This window comes from Pipistrellus hanaki (genome assembly GCF_964339955.1).
Source record: "Pipistrellus hanaki genome assembly, chromosome: 17".
NCBI lineage: Eukaryota > Metazoa > Chordata > Mammalia > Chiroptera > Vespertilionidae > Pipistrellus > Pipistrellus hanaki.
Genome location: NC_140519.1, coordinates 44,283,251 through 44,307,466, shown reverse-complemented (window position 1 = coordinate 44,307,466; position 24,216 = coordinate 44,283,251). Strand labels below are relative to the sequence as shown.

General features: G+C 35.8%; 2 protein-coding genes across 4 annotated transcripts in view; one reads left to right on the top strand and one right to left on the bottom strand.

The window, feature by feature from the left end:
- The window catches only part of PCMTD1 (protein-L-isoaspartate (D-aspartate) O-methyltransferase domain containing 1), a 42,536-nt gene extending 30,117 nt beyond the window's left edge, over positions 1-12,419 (top strand). The window contains exons 2-5 of one of the 2 annotated variants that reach the window (XM_084864740.1): positions 115-305; positions 5,182-5,353; positions 8,048-8,171; positions 9,366-12,419. In XM_084864740.1, coding sequence (XP_084720866.1) covers positions 5,300-5,353; positions 8,048-8,171; positions 9,366-9,730 — 543 coding nt within the window. In that variant the 5' untranslated portion in view covers positions 115-305; positions 5,182-5,299 and the 3' untranslated portion in view covers positions 9,731-12,419. The remainder of the gene's footprint in view (positions 1-114; positions 306-5,181; positions 5,354-8,047; positions 8,172-9,365) is intronic. The other variant, XM_084864739.1, reaches the window with a different exon arrangement.
- Positions 12,420-20,872: 8,453 nt separating this feature from the next.
- Positions 20,873-24,216, bottom strand: part of SNTG1 (syntrophin gamma 1) — a gene marked incomplete at its 3' end in the record, with an annotated part of 103,739 nt that continues 100,395 nt past the window's right edge. For both annotated transcript variants that reach the window (XM_084864728.1, XM_084864729.1), the window contains 2 exons: positions 23,063-23,173; positions 20,873-21,031 (listed from right to left, as the gene is read on the bottom strand). In XM_084864728.1, the coding sequence (XP_084720854.1) occupies positions 20,873-21,031; positions 23,063-23,173 (270 nt within the window). The remainder of the gene's footprint in view (positions 21,032-23,062; positions 23,174-24,216) is intronic.

The window sequence follows — 24,216 nt, the reverse complement described above, 5'->3', positions numbered from 1 at the left end:
AAAGAGTCTGAAATTTCAATGACAGCATCCTGTGGCACATTTAAACTAGGTGTGCAAATTGTCAGCCCCACTCAACAGTGTATTGAAGGGGAATGTTGTTTTTTCTACTCTCAGTCAGCTCCTAGACCTAGACTATCCGTCTAAGAGGGAAGCTGCAGGGCAAGGCTAGGTCACCCTGATCTCCCAGCAGCTTATCAAAAGAATTATATGGGCAAGTTGGCAAGGTCCCTGCTGTGAACGGAATCATCTGTCATCTCAAGAGGAAGATATTCCAACATGCACCTGTAAAGAAAACCACTGCCAAGGTAAGTGATTAGCATCCTGGTGTTATTTTGAGCAATTGTTCATGTTGTAAACCAACATATATGTGTTATCTGTTTTCTTACAAATGATTTTTATTGTACAAATTAGTAAGAGTATGTCAGATATGTTTTCCTCTCTGCATAAGAGAGTAAAAAGCAGTAATTAATATTTAAGTCAATAAATAAGTCTAAAGTAAGTGAATTTGTAGTTGTTAACATACATTTCAGAATTATTTTTTATACAGATAACATTGTTGGAGATATAATTTAGTGTAATTTAGGAGTGTAAGTCATTTTTATCTGGGGAATTGTTTTGGAAATGTTCTTCGAAGAATAAAAATGATTGCTGCTTTTCATTTGAATAACATAAAATTTTAATGAAGTTTCCTAAATCAAACATAAAAACTAGGGAAAGAATGCATGAACCATACTTTTATGAGTAAAATTATAACCAAATAGAAATATTTTGATAGACCTCTTGCCATTTTTTTTCTTTTTTTTCTTTTTAAGGTTTCATTTAGTGTGTAATTACTGTGAAAAGATTGAATTTGAATTTTCTCTCTTTTTTTTAGCTTAGCTTTTATATGTAAATCTATAAATAGTATAGTACTCTTTTCTAATGAACTGAAAACTTCTAGTTAGTTTATTGCTATAGTCTTCCAGATTATATGGAAAATGTATTTGTGATTTAAATGTCCTTTGCCTGTAGAGGCCAATGGAAACTTAAGGTAAGATGTAGCTTTCAGAAGATAGTAAGAGCCTAAGGAAGAAAATGTTTTCTTTATTTTTCTTCTCTACATTGGAAGAATTAATAGGATTTGCAATTTACTCTGATAACATGCCATCATCTACGTCTGAAAGTAATAATTTATTCTTTACATATATGATACGAATATGTGCTATGGATATGAGCATATCTATAAACCTTTGCCTGAAAATTTTTCATCATAGACTTTGGAAAAAATATTATTAGCTCAATTGGTGTGACTTCATTTACATGAAATGCTATTATCAAAGTCATAATTTTAGTATCAGAATACAAAATGTCTTAAGTATTAGCCTCAAGTTTATACCTAATCAGAAATATACAACTCATCTATAAGTTTTTTTTATTAGGAAAGATCAATAGTTTATTAATATATGAAAAAATATGTAAATATAGGCAATTTGAGAGTTGTTTTCTTTATTAATATGAAGGATTCTGGTATTTAGTGGAAAAGGTCATAGTTGTAAGTATAATAAATAATCCCCAAATAGGATACTCTGGCAGACATTTTCTTTATAATTATTAAATTGGTAGTTATAACCTTTTTGTAATGTGTTTGTTATATGAATTCACTATTATGTTCTAGATTTTTTAATATAATAAAAATATTATGCTTTTCTCCCCAATTTTACTTTATCCTTCAAGTTTTAATATTTTATATCTAGAAATAGTTCAATCCTTTTGAAATATTGGCTCAAGTTCAACTAAATTTTCAAATTTAAGTATTCTCGTAAAGGAAATTAATATAAATATGTCACATAAAAGTGTAAAGACCCCATATGCATGTTAGAAGTATATGTTCCATTTGCACTAAAGGAAATTATTTATAAATTTAGGGATCTGTTTTTTCTCTAATGATCCTTTGTAATACTTTCTACATTGAAGCAAATATACTTGTTCTCATCTGATTACAAGGGGAAAGCATCAAATTGTCTCCTAGGATAAGGGTGGCTTATTTAAGATCTTAAGAAAGGCTCCAAAAAATGCTTTTCAGTTATATAGAACAGCTGACTTATTCATAAAAGGAAAGAGTTTATTTTATTATTTGAGTTTTGCTTTTTAAATTTTTTTGGCATTTTTGGAAAAAGCACACACATGCATTCTGAAGCATTTAAGCTACAGTTATTTATAGTAACAAATTTAGTAAAAGAAGAACTATCATATTGACAGAGGGAGTGCCATAGGCACTTATGTTTTTACCTTTTTTTTTTTTTTTTAAATCTGGGCAAGTTTCTCTTCTAGTCCTGAATTTTTTGTGATTAGTACATTTAATTTGTCAACTTGGGGTTCATATTCAAAGTTGGTAGGTAGAAAATTGACAAAATATTTATGTTTTTTATATGGTTCGCTTAGTAAATGTTTTAAGTACTGGAATAGGTCATGAGATACAATTAATTCAGAAGAAATATTCAAAGACAGCAGAAACACCAGGAGAATATTTCAAAGGCATGATTGTGTTAAGGAGAAAGTCTTTGATGCTTCTCTATTTGCACGTGATAAGTAGAAGGACAGTTGCTGAAATTTATGTGGTTATTGAAATATATCTGTCGTATAAATACACACCTGAATATAAGATATATATTGATATATTTTACTTTTTCTGTACTGAATCTTTGAAATCCCAGGTTAATTTTATTCTTGCACCTCAGTATGGACTAGCCACACTCTAAGGGCTCAGTATCCACATCGTGCTAGTGGCTACTCTTGTGGGTATTGTGTCTAGATTGTCCTGTCTCATTTTTAACGTCATGGCTTCTCATTTCACAGGGAATCTTTCTGTCCTTCCCCAGGCCTGTTGGTTTCCTCTCATCCTCAGTCCTGTAGAACCATATTTCTTTCCTTTTAGAGCACTTATCATCGTTGTAAATTAATCTTTAACTAGTCAGACAGTTTGATGCCTGTCTCTTCCACAAATACAGGAATGGATGTTTCCATTGTATTTCCAGTCTTTATACACAGCTCAATAAGTAGAATTTGACATAATGAATTTTGCTGATTACTATAAGGTAACTTGGACCAGAGTCACAAATTTAATTTTAGACCAAGCACTAAAATCTTGCTAATTAATTTTGCTGGGATGATAATGTATAAAATATCACTAATATGAGAAATAGTTTTAATTATAAGTTGTTCACGTGTAAGGATATTTTTCTAGATGATAGCTCACATTTTTTAAATAGTAGGAAGCTTTTAAAACAGACTTAATGGTAAAACTTAATGGTAAAAGACTCAAATTTTTATTTAAGTCTTATGGTCATATTCATGTTGAAAATTGACTGACTTAAATTATTATAAAAGTAAATATTTAAAATGAATGAAGATTTTAGATAAATTTCATTGAAAATAGTCTAACTTTTTCTTTTTAAGAATGCTTACTATGAGTCTGATAAAATAATTAAACCACCTGATCCACAATACTTAATTACTTGAAAGCCAACAAATAATATACAAGTTATATTTTGGCCATATTTTAGATAATCATAGATTGTAATATAGTCTTGAATATAAAAGAGAAAGTAAACATGGTCCCTATTGTAACTAAATTTACACTGTTGTGTGTGCTATGCAAGTGGAAAATGAGGTACTCTTAAAGAGTTGGATAAGATTTCATTGCAAAGCTAATATTTGAACTGTATCTCGAAGGGATTGTAGGCATTTATCAAAGGAACAGCACAGATACAGTGTTTCAAAAACACTTTATAATAGTTCCTCTAAGCAATTAGGAGCAAATAATTGAACATAGTCTGTGTGGGTAGGGCAGAGCCCGGAAATGATTCTGAAGGACAGCTTGCCAGTACCGTCACACAGAACCCACATGGCATCCTGAGGAGCTTGAACCTCTCCTGCCTGTCCTGCAGGCAGCAAACAGTGGAAGAGGGACCTTAAAAGTGTGAGCAGTGAGGGGGCAGTTACAGTAAAAGAAATAATGGGGCGTAGACTGCCTTAGTGTGGGATGTGGAGATTATAGAGTACACACTGTGTACTCATCCCCCTCCCAACTCTCAACCCTCCCTGCCCCACTCCCACCCTACTCCACCGAGATGACCGGGTGTCATTCTGGCAAATTCTTTAACTGTCAGGGATCCTAATGTGTGTGTATTTTAATGAAAACTTACCGTGTAATAAGTCCGTTAATTACCAAAGGGTAGGATACGCTTGCAGGGTATAAATGATTGTGATTCAAGCAGTGTCATTTTCCACTGCATGCTGAAACTTTTCATGTAAATCACCTCTTCCTTAAACGATAGCCTGATTTTGCTGTGTGGTCATAGTAACTTTAATTTACTTAAGAGTGAAAGGATATTTCATTAATTAACCTTAAAAATGATGACGTGTTTTTAGTGCATTGAGGTTGTAATTATGTTGTTATGTTAGAGATCATTTTCAGGATTGTCAGAACTTAAGGCATAAAGTAGAATTCTAAATAGGAATGTCTGTAAAGTCACAACGCTCTGTGCCATGAACCAACACTGTAACAAGGAGCAGGTGGTCAGGATAAAATGCCTTCGCTCTGAAACCATTTCTCATGGGGCCAGAGCAGCAGTAAGGAACATCACTGTTCATTCTGCTCTCTGTCCCAGTCCTTTAACACAGTTCTGCTAAAATGTATTAGGAAAATCGCCCTGATCTTAGTGGTTGCAACATTACATGGTCACACTGGTGTCTTCCTCACAAAGCTTTGCTGTTAATTGTAACAAACTCACTCACACCGCACACTGCACCAGCCCTTCCATTCCCAGTGTCCCCTCAGGTGGTTTTTAAAGGGCAGTGGAAAGTGAAGCCTTTTTGCCCCTCTCTCTTTCTTTATCATGTGTGTGGTGTCACAGGATTGGTGTCGTGATGGGCTTTTCATTATATCCATTTTTTTTTTAAGCCTTAAGTGAGGTTTCAGTGGCAAAAGTTTAGGTTAATGTTTTTAAAATATCTATATTACATGGATAATAACATTTAATCAGTGTTAAACTTCATAAGTATGATATTTAAATCAAATTTCATGTTTTATCCTTTGAATTAATTTTGGCAACTTCACTACTTCAAAGAACTGGATTATGTTACATTTTTTACCTAATATTTTGTGTAAATGAATTAAAATGTATTTGTTTTTCCGTGCAGATTTGAGTTCTGTGAACCTGCATTTGTGGTTGGCAATTGCCTCCAGATAGCATCTGACAGTCATCAGTATGATCGGATTTATTGTGGAGCTGGAGTCCAGAAAGACCATGAGAACTACATGAAAATATTACTGAAAGTTGGAGGCATCCTAGTCATGCCTATAGAAGATCAGGTAACCTCACCATCCTCTTGCTTAATGACATACAAAACATATGCATTAGTTTAGGATGGGAAGTGTCTAACACCAGTAAAGGTACAGTGTAATTTTTAAAGAAGAAATAGTCTTCATAGATCTATATATATTAAAAAATTTGAGATGGACTCTTAATTAGGAGGTATAGACAAGCTCTCTCCACCACTATTAGAAAAGAGACTTGGTCTTTCACCCACGCTTAGCTACGATCTTCATGTTACAATAATCCCCCCTTATCCTTGATTTCACTGTCTGTCGTCTCAGTTACCTTTGGTCAGTCATGGTCTGAAAAATATTAAATGGAAGTTTCCAGAAATAAATAATTCCTAAGTTTCAAAGTGTGCCACATTCTGAGAAGCATGATGAAATCTTGAGCCTTCTCACTCTGTCATGCCTGGGGACGTGACTCATCCTTAGTCTATCATATCTACACTGTACACACCTGCCCTTTAGTCACTTAGAAGCATCTCAGTTATCACAGCGACTGTGGAGGTAATGCAGAACCTGTATTCCACTTATTTTACTTAACAATGGCCCCAGAGTGCAAGAGCAGAGATGCTGTCAATTTGTGTATGTCAAAGAGAAGCCTTTAAGGATAAAGGTGAAGGCTCTTGACTATTATTAATAAGGCATTGTATTAGCTCACCTTATCCCAACAAGAATGGTGAGTACAGTAACATCAGGTATTTTGAAAGGAAGACCACATTTATGTAACTTGAATTATAGTATCTAATAAAAGCATAATATGCTAATTAGACCGGTCAGCTGAGTGACCTTCCAGACGTCCTTCTGGATGAAGCTGGGGCTGTGAGGGCCAAGCCCCTTGCACAAGTTTCGTGCATCGGGCTTCTAGTATTGTTATAATTCTCTTGTTTTTGGAGCGTTTATTTATTTTACTGATCTCCTTTCAGAGAGAGAAAGGGAGAGGGAGAGAGAAATAGAAACACCAATGATGAGAATCATTGATAGGCTGCCTCCTTCACATCCCCTGCCAGGGATCTTGCCCAAAACCTGGGCATGTGTCCTGCCCAACCTGGAGACCTGGAATGGAACTGCGACTTCCTGGTTCATGGGTTGGCGCTCAACCATTGTGCCACACCGGCCCAACTGATTCTGATTTATTATTAGCTATTCTTAATCTGTTACTGTGATTAATTTATAAATTAAATTTATCATAGGTATATATATATATATATATATATATATATAAAAGAAACAAATAGTCTGCATAGGGTTTAGTACTACCCGTGGTTTCAAGTGCCCACTGGGAGTCTTGAAACATACCCTGTGGGTAAGTGGGTGCTGCTGCACCTCCCTAGCTGCTCCCTCCTCCATCTTCCTGACCCAGAGGTGTTCCGTGGAATGTGATGCTCTCCACCAGCTGTTCCGTTTTCAACATTTTAAAATTCCTTTAACAACTAAAGAAAGAAATCCTATCTGGGGGTTGTTTGGACTGCTTAACTCCACTAAAGAAACAACTAGATTTTTAAATCTTCATTTGGTACTTCATAGACTCATTTGAACATATTTTTCAGCTATTTGCCTGCCTGTGGTTTGTAATTCTTAGGTATAACAAATGTATGAAATACTCATTTATTCAGGAAATGTGTGGATCTTTCAAAAGCAAGTTACTTTAAAAATTTATAAAAATGCATTTCAAAAACTATCTTTAATATTCATATTAACCAGAATCTGAGGTGTTTAATACACCGTGTGATTTGTATGGGAGACGATAGATGGTCTGAGATGACTGGGACCTGGCGTGATGTTCTGGAGTTTGTATAACGTGGGAGTCCCTTCTCATCACAACATGTTATTTGCATCTCAGTGAAGTTCACCGTCATTATGCACTGTGCACATTGTTTGTTGGTTATTAAAAAGACAGAGTACAAAAATAATCATTGAAAAATGTTTTGGAAAAATGTTACTTGAATGTTTCTAGAGTTGAGACCCCCAGATGAACAATCTTTTTCTGTTTTCCTTTACAGTTACAAATTCGGACATTTAAAATATGGCTTCCCATTGGTGTTTTGTTAAACATTTATTATACACTATTATACTGATGTAAAACATATTATGATTTTTATCGTATAAATTGAAGATACTAGCTTGATCAACCTATGTCCTGGGCTAATCATTTTTTCCCCAAGGACTGATGATGGGTGTTTACTGAGTAGGTATAACTTTTAAACCCTTTATGAGTAATTACATTTATTAGTGAAATATCAAATTGAGATTAGAATTAGGATATATATTTTATTACCATTATGGAAGATCATGAAGTTGACTCATTGGTATAGTATTCAAAACATGTTTTTTAAAATATAATTTTTTATTTAGCTAAACATGTGTGAGACGTATTTTGAGAACCAGTGGCAGGTACAGATTGGAATTATACCACTAGAAGCCATCAGACCCCAGATGTAACATGCAGTGACACTTTGGCCATATCGGGATATTCCATTTGCATTGAAATGCCTGTCTTCAACAGACAGCATTTATGATTCCTTCTTTATCCTTTTACAGTAAATATTTAAAAGTAATTTGTTGCATTCATATATAGGTAATTGTATAGCCATGATTGGCAGTTATTTTGTTAAAACAGAATGGTGACGGTAAGGAAATCACATTTCCAGAATTAAGCTATTCTATTTCTTTTCCCCCCTCTAATAGTTAACACAAATTATGCGAACTGGACAAAATACTTGGGAAAGTAAAAATATTCTTGCTGTTTCATTTGCTCCACTTGTGCAGCCAAGTAAGAATGATAATGGCAAGCCCGATTCTGTGGGACTCCGTAAGTAACTGGTCCTTTGCAACTGAACTGTGACTTCCACTCCGAGGCTCGGGATTTAATGGACTCTCTCATTATGAAGAATTAAGTACAATAGATATGCAGTAATATATTCATTGGATTTATTCACTTTTCTGTTTAATAAAGCCCTATCTTGCACCAGACACTATTAGTTGCCTTTGTGGAAACATGAAAAGAAGGGGCAAGTGAAACAAAAATGAATTTATTAATTATAGTTGTGAGATTATTATAATTTATTAACTTGGTGGCGTTTTCCATACAGAGGGACAGCAAACACAAACGCCTTTATTTAGGCTGAAAGGAGCTTGGTCATTCCAAGACCAGAAATAAGTTTTAGGGTAGTTGAAGCTCACTGGCCATGCTCACAACCTTTCTCATGCCGTGACCCTTTAATACAGCTCCTCATGTGGTGGTGACCCCCAACCATAACATTAGTTTCGTTGCTACTTCATCACTGCAATTTTGCTAATGTTATGAATCGTAATGTAAATATCTGTGTATAGTTTGACTCAAATCCTTTTTCTAAGATGTTAACGGGTATATTTAAAAAAATGATAATGCTTTCAGAATTACAAAAGGTTGAACATATTTTAGTAACAGACACTAATATAACCCTCCGCATCTCTCTTTTTATCTGACAGTTTTTCTAGTTTAGTTTCCTTTCGAAGAGTTTTGGTTAAAAATGTGGTTTTATAGTAACATTGGATTTATTATGAACAGCATGGATGGTGATATGCTTTAAATGAGCGATTTTTTTTCTCCCTCAATTTTAAGGATGTCAACACAAATAGATCTAGGTAGTTAATAAGACTGTCATTGGTTGGATTGATTGACATTTGTAATTGTGAATGCAAAGTATGAATTTGATGGAAGAGGATAAAATGGGGGAAGAGTCTACATTTAAAAAAATGTTCATCATACCTCTGATCAGGGATCGAACCCTCAATCTTTTGATGTATGTGTATGGAGCCACGCTCCACCCCACTGAGCCACCCGTTCAGGGCTGCTCTCAGTTCTTAGAACGGTGCTTGGCAGTTGGTAAACATATGGAAATCTGTTAGTTGGAAGTCAGAGTTTTTATACTTACTGTTTCCTAGCATTCACCAAGAAATACATTTGTTCTGCGATGAATAGTATATAATGCTCTTTTTGTGTGTGTGCTGTTTTTTTTTATAGCCCCCTGTGCTGTCAGGAACCTACAGGACTTGGCTCGTATTTATATCCGACGCACACTTAGAAATTTCATCAATGACGAGATGCAGGCCAAGGGCATTCCTCCGAGGGCTCCCCCCAAAAGGAAAAGAAAGAGAGTCAAACAGAGGATCAACACGTACGTGTTTGTGGGTAATCAGCTTATCCCTCAGCCGCTAGACAGCGAAGAGGACGAAAGAATGGAGGAAGACAAAGAAGAGGAAGAGAAAGATGACGGGGACGCCATGAAGCCAGAGGAGCCCCCTCAGAATCTGCTGAGAGAGAAAATCATGAAGCTCCCCCTCCCCGAATCTTTAAAAGCTTACTTGACATATTTCAGAGAGAAATAACTTAAGCCACGAAGAAAGAATGCCTACTGATAATTCCTTTAGTCTTGAACACGTAGCATTGGTTAGAAGTTAAAGGAGAGAGAAATCTCTTCTCTCAGCAAATTATGGAGGGGCGGGGGGAGTATAACGTTTCTGTCTTACTAATGATGTATTCAGTGATTAGAAATAATCCCTTTTATAAAATATATTTTTCTTTAAATCTTGGGAAAATTGCTGTTTTAATCCAGTAACTTTCAAGAGTGGGATACAACAATAGTCAAGACTTTGTGTACTGTAAATCTTTTTCCGATTCCCACAGATTTGTAGTAGTGAGGGGTGGACTTCATTTTATATAAGGTTACACAATGGTTAAGCAAATACAACCTTATTTGAATGGCAGTTTGCCTTTTCTCTATGGAAACTCAGATGCTTTGTAGACCCACTTACCTTCCTGTTTTTTGCAATCCCTATTGCTGAGTTACTGTAGACGCATTCCGGGCAATATATGAGTGCAATAACAATACAGACATTGAGTCATTTAGCTTTAAAAAAAAGCTTCACGGAATTCAACAGCACTGCTCCTTTTGCTTTTGAATCTATTGCCAAAAGACACGGGAAAATACCTGCTTCTCTCATAGAGATTTAAAGAGCATACATCAAGTGAACATTAAAGTAAAACATATATGCTTAATACTCATAATTTGTATGGACCCTTTACATTTTCAGTATTTAAAAATGATGAGGTTATATTACTCTGGAGTTTTAGAAGATAGTATATTTAGGATTTTTTTTTTCTATAGGCCACTGGGTAAGGTATTTGGTTTAAAAAAAGAAATCCATTGTTCTGAATGACTGTGGATAGTACAGTGAGTGAATGAAGAGCATGAGTGACGGCCACTTCTGGATCCTGCTCGGTGGCAGCGCCTGAGCAGAGTCGGTCATAGCAGGTGCACTTTAGCAAATGGAACTTCTAGTTCATCTGAGTATCTCTTTGGCTGAGCTAGTCTGCGTTTGCTTTGAAATTCATTTTCGTAGTATAAGGAATAGTCACAGAAATTGTATATAGATGCCTTTTGCTTTGAAAATCAAGTTCCAAGTCATAGCGTAATCTTTGGGACCCACATTGTGCACATTTAATTTCTTCCCATGTCTGTTATTTCTTTTGGTAAAATTATAATGGTTTTCATTTTTTCGCTGAATGTCACATACACTATCATTTGACAGTTATAGCTTTTCAGTGATAACACAAGTAGTAAATGCCATTTTTTTAGTGACTTTTCATCATACTAGGGCCTGAAATCAGTCATCCTCCTTAAGGTATACCATATAGCCTATTTAGTCATGAGTGTCACAAGGATTATGTATTATTTAAAAGGAAAAGTCTGAGAGTATCACTTATTACCACCAGCATCATTGTTAAAATAGTTGATCAAATATGCTGAAGGAAGCCCAGTCAGTGTGCAGTGGAAGGATTATCACCTCTGCGAATGTTCAATTAGGAATACGCAGATGCTTAAAAAAAAAAAAAAAATCTCAGTTCTGGAAATTCCACGTCTAAAACCATGTGTTTAAAATATCCTATGCATAAATGATGCTAAATAAATGAGAACATTTTAGTTCGATAATTCCATGGGAGGTGTTTGTGTTCCACAGTGACAGAGGCTAGAGGGTTGAAAGGGGCATCGCCATGAGTTTTCTCAGATGGTGGCTGAACCGTTCTAAATGCCTCAGGCCACTTCTGTCAAGGAAATCGTTTTATACAATTGTCATCTATTTAATTTTGAATTAAATATTAGTTTTAGAATAGTTTAATCTTGAGTTCCTGTTACATATTTCTACCCAGCACCTCTCCACACACATTTGTTGTTTTCAGAGCTGATTCAGATAGGCAGACGTGATGATTTTGTTCAGATGGTTTCGCTGTAAGGAGAGAGTTTTTATCTAGGCTGATTTTGAAGATGGGCTTTTTCATCACATATTTTAGTCTGTTGACCTTGGCAAAGTGTACACCAGATTTTCATGATTGCATATTTTTGTCATTCAAATGTATCCTTTTTGTTTTTAAATGCATTCATTTTACAGTTGTGACTTTATTATTGACTTTAAAGAAAGAAATAGAAATAAAAACTGATAATGCAACTGAAAGCCCTTTTATGTATCAATGGGAATATAGTAGAGTGATTAACAATATGTTGGGTTTGTGTTTATTTTTCAATGCATTCATGTTTACTTGAATATAGGTGATTATGCTTTATAAGTGGAGAAGTAGCAAGTAAAAGATGAAGTAAAGTTAATTGGAAATGATGAGTGTATCATGCGGTTTTTATAGCCAGATAAAACAATAGGAATAAGCTAACCCAGTAAATTATTCTGCAAGAGAGCGTAGGGGAGGGAGCATGGTTTTCCTAAATCAGACAGCTAGTTGGAGATGGCTCAAAATAGCATCCAGCATCTGATAAATTCCAAGGAATTTGTCAATTGGCACCATAACTACTAAGGAGATAATTTAAATCTATACTGCTCATTGGTCTATATATTTGGTTCCAGTATTAATAAAGGAAAATGGCACATGTAGTGGTTAAAATGAAATATAAAAAATGTGTGTTGGTTTCTAGCTGTCTGTGGGCATAAAAGTGGAGCAAAATCTGTTAAATTGTGGGAAGACTTGGAAAATTATTTTAAATAAACAATGGCATATAATGAAACCATGTTTCAGTGGCCTGGCTTTTTTTTTTCTTCTTTAATTTAGGAAAATTCAATACCCCATGGGTATATGCTGCCTTACAGTTACCGTGGTCTGTATTTGGACATCTAACCTTCCTTTGTCTGTTGCCACCTCTGGAAAGTGTAGGGTACTTGAAAAACTAGTAGCTCTGAAGGGTGTTTATAAAATGTGTGTGAAGTACAAGGAATACTTCAGTGTACATGTAAATACAGCAAGTCCTCACAATGTCATTGGTAGGTTCTTGGAAACTGGTCTCAAGGTAAACAGTGTACAACGGAACCAATTTTATCCTAGGCTAATTGATAAAACTTAAGTTTCTTCTATTTTTTATCACAAAAACATCACCACACTTCTAAACGGACCTCAAATCACATTTTTTGTTAAACATTGAGGTACATGTGAGTTACACATCCATTTAAGAAAGATGAGTAAAAATAAGACCACTGTTTTTTAGCCCACTTATTCCTGTCCCAGGAGCCTGGCAGCGTGGTGCGTGCACACATACAGGGAGATTTAGGCACACCATACACCTCCTGTGCACATGTTCGGGATGTGGGAGGAAACCAGAGAAAGCCCACCCACACAGGGAGGGTGGGAAACGCCACACACAGTGGCCTCACCAGGAGTCGGCTTATTTTTCCTCCTCAGCGTAACGAAACGATGTGGAAGAAAAATATGTTATTCAAGGACGCCCTGTGTGTGTGGTCCTACTGTTAGGATGGCCTACTTGATTTACCATTAGGTGTGTGCTTCTTCACAACCTCACCTTAATCCCTGCCTGCTCATGGGTAACCCTTTGTGTTTATCAGGGACTTGCTTTTGCTGTAGTCCTTTCGTCGCATGTGCCTGTATCGGTGAACTTTATGGTGTAAGTGGAATCATACTTCATGCATTCTTTTGCAATGCAATCTTCTCACATTTACCCCGAGATTCAACTAGGATGTACCTAGTTAGGTTACTTACATTCACATCTCACATTTTAATTAATCTGTTGATGGGCACGTATTGTTCCCTCAAATAATTCTGTTGAGGGCATTCTTCAGCGTGTTTGTGGCTGTATGTGAGCAAGAGTGTTAGTGTGTACATAAAGGCGATACTGGGTCATGGAACATGTTGCAAATGTGTTTCCCAGTGTAACAGTATATGTTCCTTCTAGCAACATTCAAATGTTCCATTTTTCCATCTCCTCACCTACATTTGGTACTGATTTTTGCCTCTTTGGCAGGGGCTATGTGACTTATTAAGAAGGAGTGAGTGTGTGTGTGTGTGTGTTTAATCTCTTTAAGTGTTCCTTGATTTTAGGTTTTCTTTAAAGTTTCGCATAGTAATTGTAGGAGTGGGAGTGAAAAGGAAGAAATTGGCTTTTATGGCTTATTGCTCTACTTAGACAATAAAAGACACACGAACAATGTCCAGAGTACTTGAAAGTTTGATTTATTTTAAAATAAATCATTCTTGTTCATGATTAACTTTTTTTCTTCTGATCTTCATGTCTTAACAAAAGCCCCACACGTTTAAGTTTGAACACTTTGCCAACAGAGGGCAGTGTGCACCTACAGTGGAACGCAAAGGGATCAGAAAATGACCGGAAAGGAGGCCCATGAATTTATTTTCCCCATGAGGTTGATACAATTCCATAAACCAGCTCTCTGCTCACTAGATTTGTCTCCCGGTCCAGTCATCTGGGACCATCCATGTTTCAATTTGTTTTTCTATTCTACATTTTTTAAAGTGCTGGTTTAGGGTGAAATTCGTTTGAAAATTTCAGTCTTTAAAGATAAAACCAAAACCCTTCTTAGATAACTGCTTAGAGTGTGCCAAAAAAGATGCATTTAACTGCGATGTGCTGATGTGTGTCCCCAAAGGGGGGCCTGGGGCGCTCACCCCAGGGCCCCAGAGCCAGCTCAGGCTGCTCAGGAAAAGCAGAGTCCAGCCACCGGTGCTGTGTCCTGAGGTTGCTCAGCCTGGTTCTGAAAGGGGCAGAAACAGGAGGTTGGGGAACCAGCTAGAACTGTGAGAAATACTAATCATGCTCTATTAACCATGATCGTTTTATTCTGATTAAAGAAGGCGAATTCTAGCTTGGCCGGCAGCCGCACTCAAGACTGGGAGCTCCCGGAGGTCAAAGCTTCCTCCCCACATCGAGCGGCCTGTTATTAGGAAAGCGCTAATTGAAGCTCAGAGTGTGGTTCCAGTTGATTGTAAGTTGGCAAACGGCATTTGTTCTGTTCGTTGTTGGGCCTTGTCCTGCATGGGTGATGTTCTCACACTCAAGCCCATGAGACACTGTTGGTTTTCCAAAGCAGACCCTCCAGGTACGTCCTCCAGTGGAATACCGGGTGCATAGACGCCTTACTGAATAACAAGTAACTAACCCGCACCCAGGAGGCATGGTGGGAAGTAGAATCCATCAGAATTTAGGAATCCAATGGGTCCCTCAGCTGATTGCTGTGCTGTAGAAATTTGGGCTTGTTAATAACTTGCCAAAATTTTAAATAAATGGGGATATAAAAAAAAAATTTTTTTTCTACCTTGTAAATACTAGTAGCTTATTAAATTTTTAAAAGTGAAAGGCCCAGGACTTTGAGTTTGTGACCTCTATTAGAGAGATGGTATAAAAGCTGAGAAATATAAATAAAGTCTATAAAAATTGGCCCCCTACTTCTTATGGACCAAAAATCCTTGAATAGGATTACATTTTCAGGTAAGCAATAGCATGAAGGACCACAACTAAACACATTAAGGTAAGACAAATGGAATGTGGCTAAATTTCAGGAGAATCAGAGATTTTGTTAAACCATACTTAAAAATATATGTGTTGTCACTATAACAGTGAAAACAATATTAATAACATATTTAACACTACAAATGGCCAAAGTGATTAGTAAATATTAATGAGTGTTATATTGTTATAATTTTCCTTGTTTTAAATTCAAAAGTATGTAGAGTGTGAAGTTTTAAATATTTGATTTTACGGCACTTCCCTTATGTACAAACCTGGCTTTGCCCTCTAGAGCAAAAAGCCAGTGGCAGGAGATGGGAAAACGGTTTAACCTCAGTAATGAAAAAAAAAAAATGGATCCAGCTGATAAAAATTTCATCTTATTCAAGAAGAAAATAGGATTCTTTTAGCTCTCACCAGTTTCTATTTCAGCTAGATTTCCTTTTTCCTTTAATTTAACCCCCAGGGCTTACTTTTACCTTGAAACAGAATTTCTCATAACTTTTCTATAACTGACAACTTGTTGGCTTTGACTTATGGCTGGACAGCAGTGAAAAGGCTTGAACTCCGTAAACGTCTCCCCATTTGGCCTGATTGAAGCAAAGCAGGAGGGGGCCCAGCTGAACTACACACACACACACACACACTCACACCTTCTTCGGTTACTGATCTGTCAAGGAGAGAAACGGGATTGAAATGCATTTCCTATTGACACCTGCTTCATAAGCTAAGGGGGGACTATTTCAGCTATGTCCCCTGTCTTGGGGGCCTACCACCCCATAGCCTCTTGGGCCTCAGGATGCAGCCAGTGTGTTTCTATGAGAGGAGCTGGGAGAGGCTGGGGATGTCAGAGAGCTGGTTTCAGCCGCATCTCCGAGGGACCCACTGGTGCACGAATCTGTGCACTGGGCCTCTAGTTTTATATAAAGGACTTGAGCATGAGGGAATTTTGGTATCCACAGGGATCCTGAAACTAACCCTCCCCACAGATACCAAGGAACGGCTGAAATTATGATTTTGGGAAGTCAAAATTTATATGGAGATTTTCAACATGAGTCAATATCCCCAACCCTCACATCAGACAAGGGCCAACTGTATGTAGTTAACTTTTTTAAAAAAAATCCATACTTTGCGATTCTTATTCATATATACCCCCCTCCCAAGCATAGTTATCTATTTATTTTATTTTGTATTTTTGTGGGAATATATTTTCACAAGCATTTAAATTCATATGCTTGTATACAAACTGATTTTTTACCTCTATATAAACATAGACATATGTGTAGGATGACATTTACCTAAAATGAATAGTGCATAATTTTGTGGTTAGGAGATTTAATATAATATCTATAATTTTTTTATTTTGTCTTGTATTCTTAAGTGCTTAAATTACCTATGATGAGCATATACTCTTCAAATTTTTATCAATAGAAAACAATATAGTTATTACACTTGTTTTCAAATGATTTATGTGATCAATATTTGATAGAACTGTAATTAAAGACAGCGGCGGCCTTGTATGACATGAAGTGATGAGCGCTTCTCAGTTACCAATGACCAGATCGCGATGCCCTGTCAGGCAGTCTTCTCACTATAGACCTAGCTTATAATGGACCATGATGAGATCAACGTTGTCCATGCTTTCCAAAGTTGTAACTCTGGCTGTTATAGTAATTGGTCACATAACAACTTTCTTCAATCTCTAGACTAGAGGTCAGATAGTTTATCTTCTTAAATATTGGTGAGCCAGAACAGGGCATGTCCCAAGAGGTCAGCCCCCAAGGCAGACAGCTCACATCTGCTGCTGTTCATTGCAGCTCTGTCTCTCAGGATCCTGCTCTTCACGTCTGTAAACCATGCAAGTCTCGCCCAAGAAGTGAAAAGATACATGTAGTAAATAGTGTTCGTTTTTATTTTTTTCGTATGCTCCATTAAAAAAGATACAGTTTTATTAGTATTACATTAATAAACTTAAAGAACAAGGTGACAAGTTGTTGCCACGGATATTAATTTATATTTACAAACATCCACCAAAACAATAAAAAATGAAATAAATATATTTACATTTCATATTTCTGGTATTTCCTTTTATTTTCATATGTATAAAATATATAACATTTACAACATTTTATCTATCTTCCAAAGTAACTTCCAATGTGCAAAAAAGTGAGTCATAATTGTAAAGTATGAAGGAATCAGAATAAATCATAAATCACAGTTTTAGAGGAACAAAGTGATTCTTTAAGGAGAGCTCATGAGTACAGAAGAGGTAAGAGTGGCAAACTACTTGTTTTTAATGTCAAAGCATCTACACTTACCTTAAAAAAAGGAAAGCACAAGATTGCCATTGTGCTTTTAAGGTTCTCCATTCTGTTGATGTCTAGCAGTAATTCTGAATTCTGAAATCAGTATTTTTCACAAGAACAAATCAAGCTTTTCTCAAATCCAGCATTCAAAGTAGACAAAAGTGTATGAGCAAGCATTGTCATCCATGAGGGAAATGTCAATGTACAAATTAATGCTTTCTCTGCTTCCATGGTTATTATGGACTTGACATTTACTTTTAAGTAATTACTTTTCTACTTGCTAAGATGACAGTTCTGCGAGCAAAGGCTTTCAAACTATAAGTTGGCGTAAGCCTGGAAAATGGGCAATAAATTACTAGTTGATTATTCTCCCTTAAAAAGTGTTGGATGATGTATGTTAGGCTACACATTATACTTACATTATCTACGAAAGTAGTTTTAAATAAAGATTTGTTCCAATATAACAAATATAAAATGCCCCTTTCATTTACTTGAGCTTAAATTAATTGTTTTTTTTTTTTAATCAGGCAAAGTACATTATTATAGTAGTTAGCAAAATTGGAAATACTTAAACTCCCTTATCTGACCTTAGTATCTGTAATACAATATTCCCTTTGAGCTTGCACTATGTACAACTATAAGGAACCCTTTAAAAGTGTGTATAAATACATACACATGTATACATACAAACATATGTATACATGCATCATGTACACACACACACACATGCCAAGGCACTGGAGGGGTTAACACAAAATTAAACATTCTGCTGTCAAAATATTCTCTAGTATGAACTAGGTTTTAATGTGAATACTTCCAATGCTTCTGAAACTAAATTCCATGAGAAGTCGAGATTTACCCTAGTGTTTTTTCATGTCTAAACTCTCTCATTCAGGAATCCAAGTTATAACAAATGACAGTAGCTACGATTTGCATTGTAAAAGAAAATGTTACCTGCTACTTGCTAACCAGTGAAAAGTAGAATAATATTTTTAATAGGTGGCTGCTCTCCCAATTATGTAATGTAGTAATTTAGGCCTTTTTTTATCAATAGTATCAAAAATAAACGCAGTATCATCATAAATTTTAATTCAAGTTACAATTTACAATGCAAATGTAAAGATATTACGTATACATCTTTGAAATATTTTTCATATAATCTGTGGTTAACATTTCATTATATATACATATGTATATACATACATATAGGTGTTTGTATCTTTGTGTGTGTTAGTGGCATGAGGAGATACATACCTCACTGTGCAACTTTTCTTTCACCATACCCATAGGCACAGGCTAGATTAATGTTATAGTGCAACAAAAAAGATATTAAATAAATTGCCTTTTGTATATTTCAAATGGAGCTTTTAGAAATGTAACGTTCATTTTTCAATAATTACATGACCCTAACATAAAGTTTTACACGTTTCTATTTCGCTATCTTGCTCATTTCATATTTCCATGTAGACTGGATTATCACACTGATGTCACAGAGATGTTAACAGGGTAACATTTAGTTAGTAGCCAAGATTGCGTAATGAACTGGCTGCTCTCTGCTGCTTCACCTCCCTCTAGGGTAGATGCCTTCCTGTTTTTCTCGGTAACTTCAATGGCACCCCAGTCAAGCCTGTCTTTGGTGGGCTTCTTATTTTGAATGACCCTTGGGTCTAGTTGATAAATAATGAGTAGTATTTCCACAGCATTACCCTCATTATGGATATATATTTAGTTTTGTGATCAAAATAAATTATATTAATTATTGTTGAATTTCCCTCAGTTCTCTTAATAATGTGTTGTAGGCCCAGCTTAACACTTGCCCATGTATAATTATGAAACTTATCATGTAAAAAAAATGTTTGATGTGATTTAGAACTGATTAGATAAAAAGTAAATTGAAAATCTATGATAGAAATAGTTGGATATTAAATTTTAATTATAATGGTAGTGCCTTTTTACAAATTATTTTCCCCTCTTGAGTGATATTTTTCTCTTATTTAAAAAATTAATCAAACTCCCTTATTAGATTCTTGGTTGTTTTCATGTAGAAATAATCCAATTTTTATTTAGTTGGGGATATTGATGTGAATTTTAAAAAGCGTATTTTCCTTTTTTAATGATCAGCTGGTTGTTTAAAGGCAGATCTCGGTAGAGCTGTAGTGAAGGGTAAAAATGTTTTCCACATGATGCAAATTGGTACGTAAGATCTAAAATCTGAGTCATGAATTACCGCTCCCCTCACAGTTATTTAAAATTTCCAGCCTCTTCATATCTATATTCCCAAGAAAATATACCTGAAAGAATCCACATTGTTTAGAATTCTATACTAACTTGACATGGTAAGTCATGACATGGTAAATTAGAAGTTTAAATTTTTAATTTTCAAATCTTACTTTATCATTAAATGTTACTAAAAAATGGGGAAAATATTTAATGAACATGAGTAATAGCTTTGAGACTGCTTTCTAGAAACATTTTAGCTTATGATTAGCTAGAATTAGGATTACAAAGAATTGTTCCTTTCACCACAGTTGTTCATATTATTTTTTTCTAGAAAGTTTAGGAAGCTTTACTTGGAAAATAAATTCCATGAGGTAAAATATAAATCTCCTTAATCGAAAGACAAACCAAGATGTTCGGGAATGTTGCCTTCATTCCTAATTAAATTAACACATTTTGGCATATTGGATTGCCACTGGCCGTGAATGACACTTTGGGTATAAGTGCTCCGAGGAGGAAACGGTCCATTTCACAATCCTTCTATTCTAGGTCCCTGTTACTAGCTTTTAGCAGTTCTTAAAAACGTCTTACAATAAGCTGAAATGGGAGTGCCAGTGCCAAACCATGAAATGATAACAGGAGGAGAAATCTACAGCAGCAAATGAAAGTGTGTATTTTTTCCTTTGATGAGAACCCCCCCCCAGCAACGCCCCCCTCGCCCACATGCTAGTGTCCTTGCTGCCATACGTTTTTTGCCTCCTTTCGCTCCCTCATGATGTAATCATGGGGCATTCGTTCATGACCTGAACTGACATGTTGTATTCTGTATACAAAATATCCTAAAATACAGGAGTAACCCTTGGATCAGTATTTTTTATTTTATTTATAGAGAATGTACAGTTTTTTTACATTACTTACATAATTCAAATCGTCCCTTCTGCTCTTCTCCACTTCTGACAAAAGCAGTACACTGGCTACAAATCAGCTGAGGGAAAGAACGAGCTGTTCTGTTCATTTAGGGCTATTCACTGAGCCCTTCCAAAATAGAAGTGCTTCGGAGATCCCTTTATTTATTTTTCCTGATGCAATTTCCATTTGACTTGAGGATATTATTGACTCTCCAAGGTCTGCAATGATGAAGCTGTTCCCCTACGTATAGAGTCCTGGGAAGCGGCCACCCAAAGCTCAGGGCGTCAGGTAGTGTACTTGGCTTTGCTCATGGTAGTGGAACTGGCCGCGGCAGAGGCAGGAGCCTGATGGCCCAAGAAGAGCGGGTCCAGACAAGCTACTTTGGCCGCGAAAAAGGAGTGAATGCAGTGAAGAACAGCGAACAGGTTTGAGAACTCGAGCTCCTGCAGAGAGAAAAGACGCGGGTCAGATGGAATAAATATAAACAGTTTACTTAAAAAATTCGATAATAAACCATAAGAGTGGACAATAGACATTTTTTTCAAGTGCAATAAACTTAACTGTCACCAGTTATATCGAATACATGGCAATTCTAGTGTTTAATTTTTGTTTAATACGTAACGTTAATATATATATTGCAGATTTACTATAAGACATGGTGATCTAAGAACTAGTATGAGCCGAAACCGGTTTGGCTCAGGGGATAGAGTTCCCAGGTTCAATTCCGGTCCAGGGCATATACTTTGGTTGCGGGCACGTCCCTAGTAGGGGGTGTGCAGGAGGCAGCTGATCGATGATTCTCTCTCATTGGTGTTTCTAACTCTCTATCCCTCTCTCTTCCTCTCTGTAAAAAAATCAATAAAATATATTATAAAAAGAAGGAAACAAAAAAGAACTAGTATGAAAGAATACGCATACTATCCTTCACTAAAGTCATTTCAGTATTGATAAATGCTGCATAAAAGTGTATTTGGCCTGAATAAAATTTTATTCTTGATCAAATATAACTCAAGAGAACCACAGGTGTACTTTAAAAAGTATTTTTATTGCTTTGTACATACTTCAAATGATAAATTTGGATTGGAATGACTTTAGAAAACATTTTTACTCCTTTCTCAGAATAAGTTATTCATTGCTGTAGGACACTGAATAGGAATTACTGACAGAAAAGGGACACGAGTGGTCATGACATGAGGAGCCACATGGCTCTGTTTCAAAAAATAATGCATTTCATGAATTTTACATGTCTGTAATTTTAATTGTTGAACTTGGTTGTTGAAAATCATGCACTGCTGGTGGGTATGTAGACTGGTATAACCACTGTGGAAAGCAGTCTGGCAATTCTTCAAAAAATTAAGAATAGAGCTATCATTCAACCCAGCAACTCCACTCCTGGGTATACTCCTGAAAAACTCGCAACCATTTACACACAAAGACGTATGCACCCCTGTGTTCTCTGCAGCATTACTCAAGGTGGCCACAGCGTGGGAACAACCAGAGTGCCCTGCGGTAGGACACTGGATAAAAAAGATGTGGGACTAATACGCAATGGAATACCACTCAGCCATAAGAAAGAAGGAAAGAGCGTCCTTTACAACACAACGGATGGCCCTTGAGAACATTATGCGAAGTGAAGTAAAGATAAAATGCACAATCATGTCAATCTATGCATAAAAAGCATTTGACAAAATGCAACATCCATTTATGATAAAAACCCTTTACAAAGTAGGTATCAAGAGAATGCACTTCATCATAATACAGCTATTGTGTGGCGAGCCCACAGGTAACAATTACATCTTCACTTTGGTATTTATTACTTACCTATTCTTCCACAATGGAATACTATACTTATAATGCATTCCGACCCAAACACTGTTATTGTGAATTCCATAGTAAAATAATGGAAATAATTCAAAATTTGAATATTTAAAATATATGTGTTCCTAAAAAAATAAAGTAGTGAATCTTTTTGATGAGTTAAAAACAACATAGTTAATATAGTTAAAAATACTAAACATTTGCATGAAGAAAAGCAAAAACTCATTCATGCATGCATTTCAATACCTAACATGAGAAAATATGAGTTGACATAAAATAAGATTCTTTAAAGATTTTTATTCATATTCAAAAATGGAATAAATAATGATAAAAGAGAATCAGAAACTTTTAAGCATTTTAAATTATTATTTAGTGAATGAAACTACAAAATAATGATTTTTTTTTTTTTTAGTTCCTATAATGTTGTTGTAGTATGATACAAAAAAAGCCCCTAAGGAATTAAATAAAATATAATTGTTGAGTGTAATTTATTTTAAGTTATGCTTTTCAGTGGAAACTAGCCATTAAAATTTTTGTTTTCTTTTGGCCATAAGATAAACAGGGAATGTATTTTGATCCTTCTAAATTTTCTCTCCTTTGCTTCTTAACAGTATTAATGTAGTTAGAGATGTTTTATATGATGAACTTGGGCTTACCTTTGCTTCAATCTGTTTAGTATCTGGATTCTGAAACAAAAATTTGATTTTGCTCTTGCCATCATCTGAAGAGCCTTTAAGATGAGAAAACTTATACCTCCAAAGTACAGCCTAAAGGGAAAAAAGAAACATACACAAGTCACCCAGCTCTCTTACGGTTCAATTTGTATGAAATATATTTTCACATCATTTTTTTTTTCAGCCCATTTGTGTCTTTCTTTAGATATAAAGTCAGCCTCTTGTAGACAGCATATGATTGGATCCTGGCTGTTTTTGTTTTGCTATTCTGCAGGGTTGAGAAAAATAGAAGTTATTGCTTAGTGATTTAAAGAGTTTCCATTTGGAGTTATGGAAAGTTTTGGAAACAGTGCAAATTAACTCATGTCACTGGAGGTACAATTATTGATGGCTAAAACAGAAAATTTTATATTAAAATGTATTACAACAATTAAAAAAAACTTGAAAATTCTGAAAGCATTGTATCTTCAGAAGCCACTCAAAATAAATATTAATTTAAAAGTTCACACTTTAAAAAGTATAAAATAAAACAATCATAAGTCCCTACAAATGGCCTCTCTTGGCTCATGTTTCGGACTTCTCTAAAATTTATCAAACAGGCAGCATCTGGCCTCAGAGTGCCCCATACCCTTCACTCAGTGGCCCCAGGCCCAGCACTAGCTGCATCTCGACTTAGTTTGCAGTGTGGCCTCTCCGGGGCACTTCCAAGGCAGCATAAACAGCAGCCATCTACAGATTAGTTTGCAGCTCATTCTGGTTGACCTGAGGCAGGGCACAGGTGGTGACTGACCTCGCCTTGAAAAATAATAAATAGATAACAAGTGAATGGCACTTTATATAAATTTGTTATACCTCATTATTACATATCATATAAGTTCATTTTATACAAGTTCATGGTATCTCATTATCATAAATTCATTTTATGTAAACTCATTATAATAGCTTACCTAATAAAAGAGAAACATACAAATTAACCATCACTCAGCTACGCCCACAGCCAATCAGAATGAGTATGCAAATTGACCCAACAAAGATGGAGGTTATTTTGCATATGCAGGCATGGAGCAGGGAAGGGGAAAGGGAAGGGGGGCGGTGGAGGGAGCTACTGGAGTGGTGCTGCGGCAGAAGCGAGGACT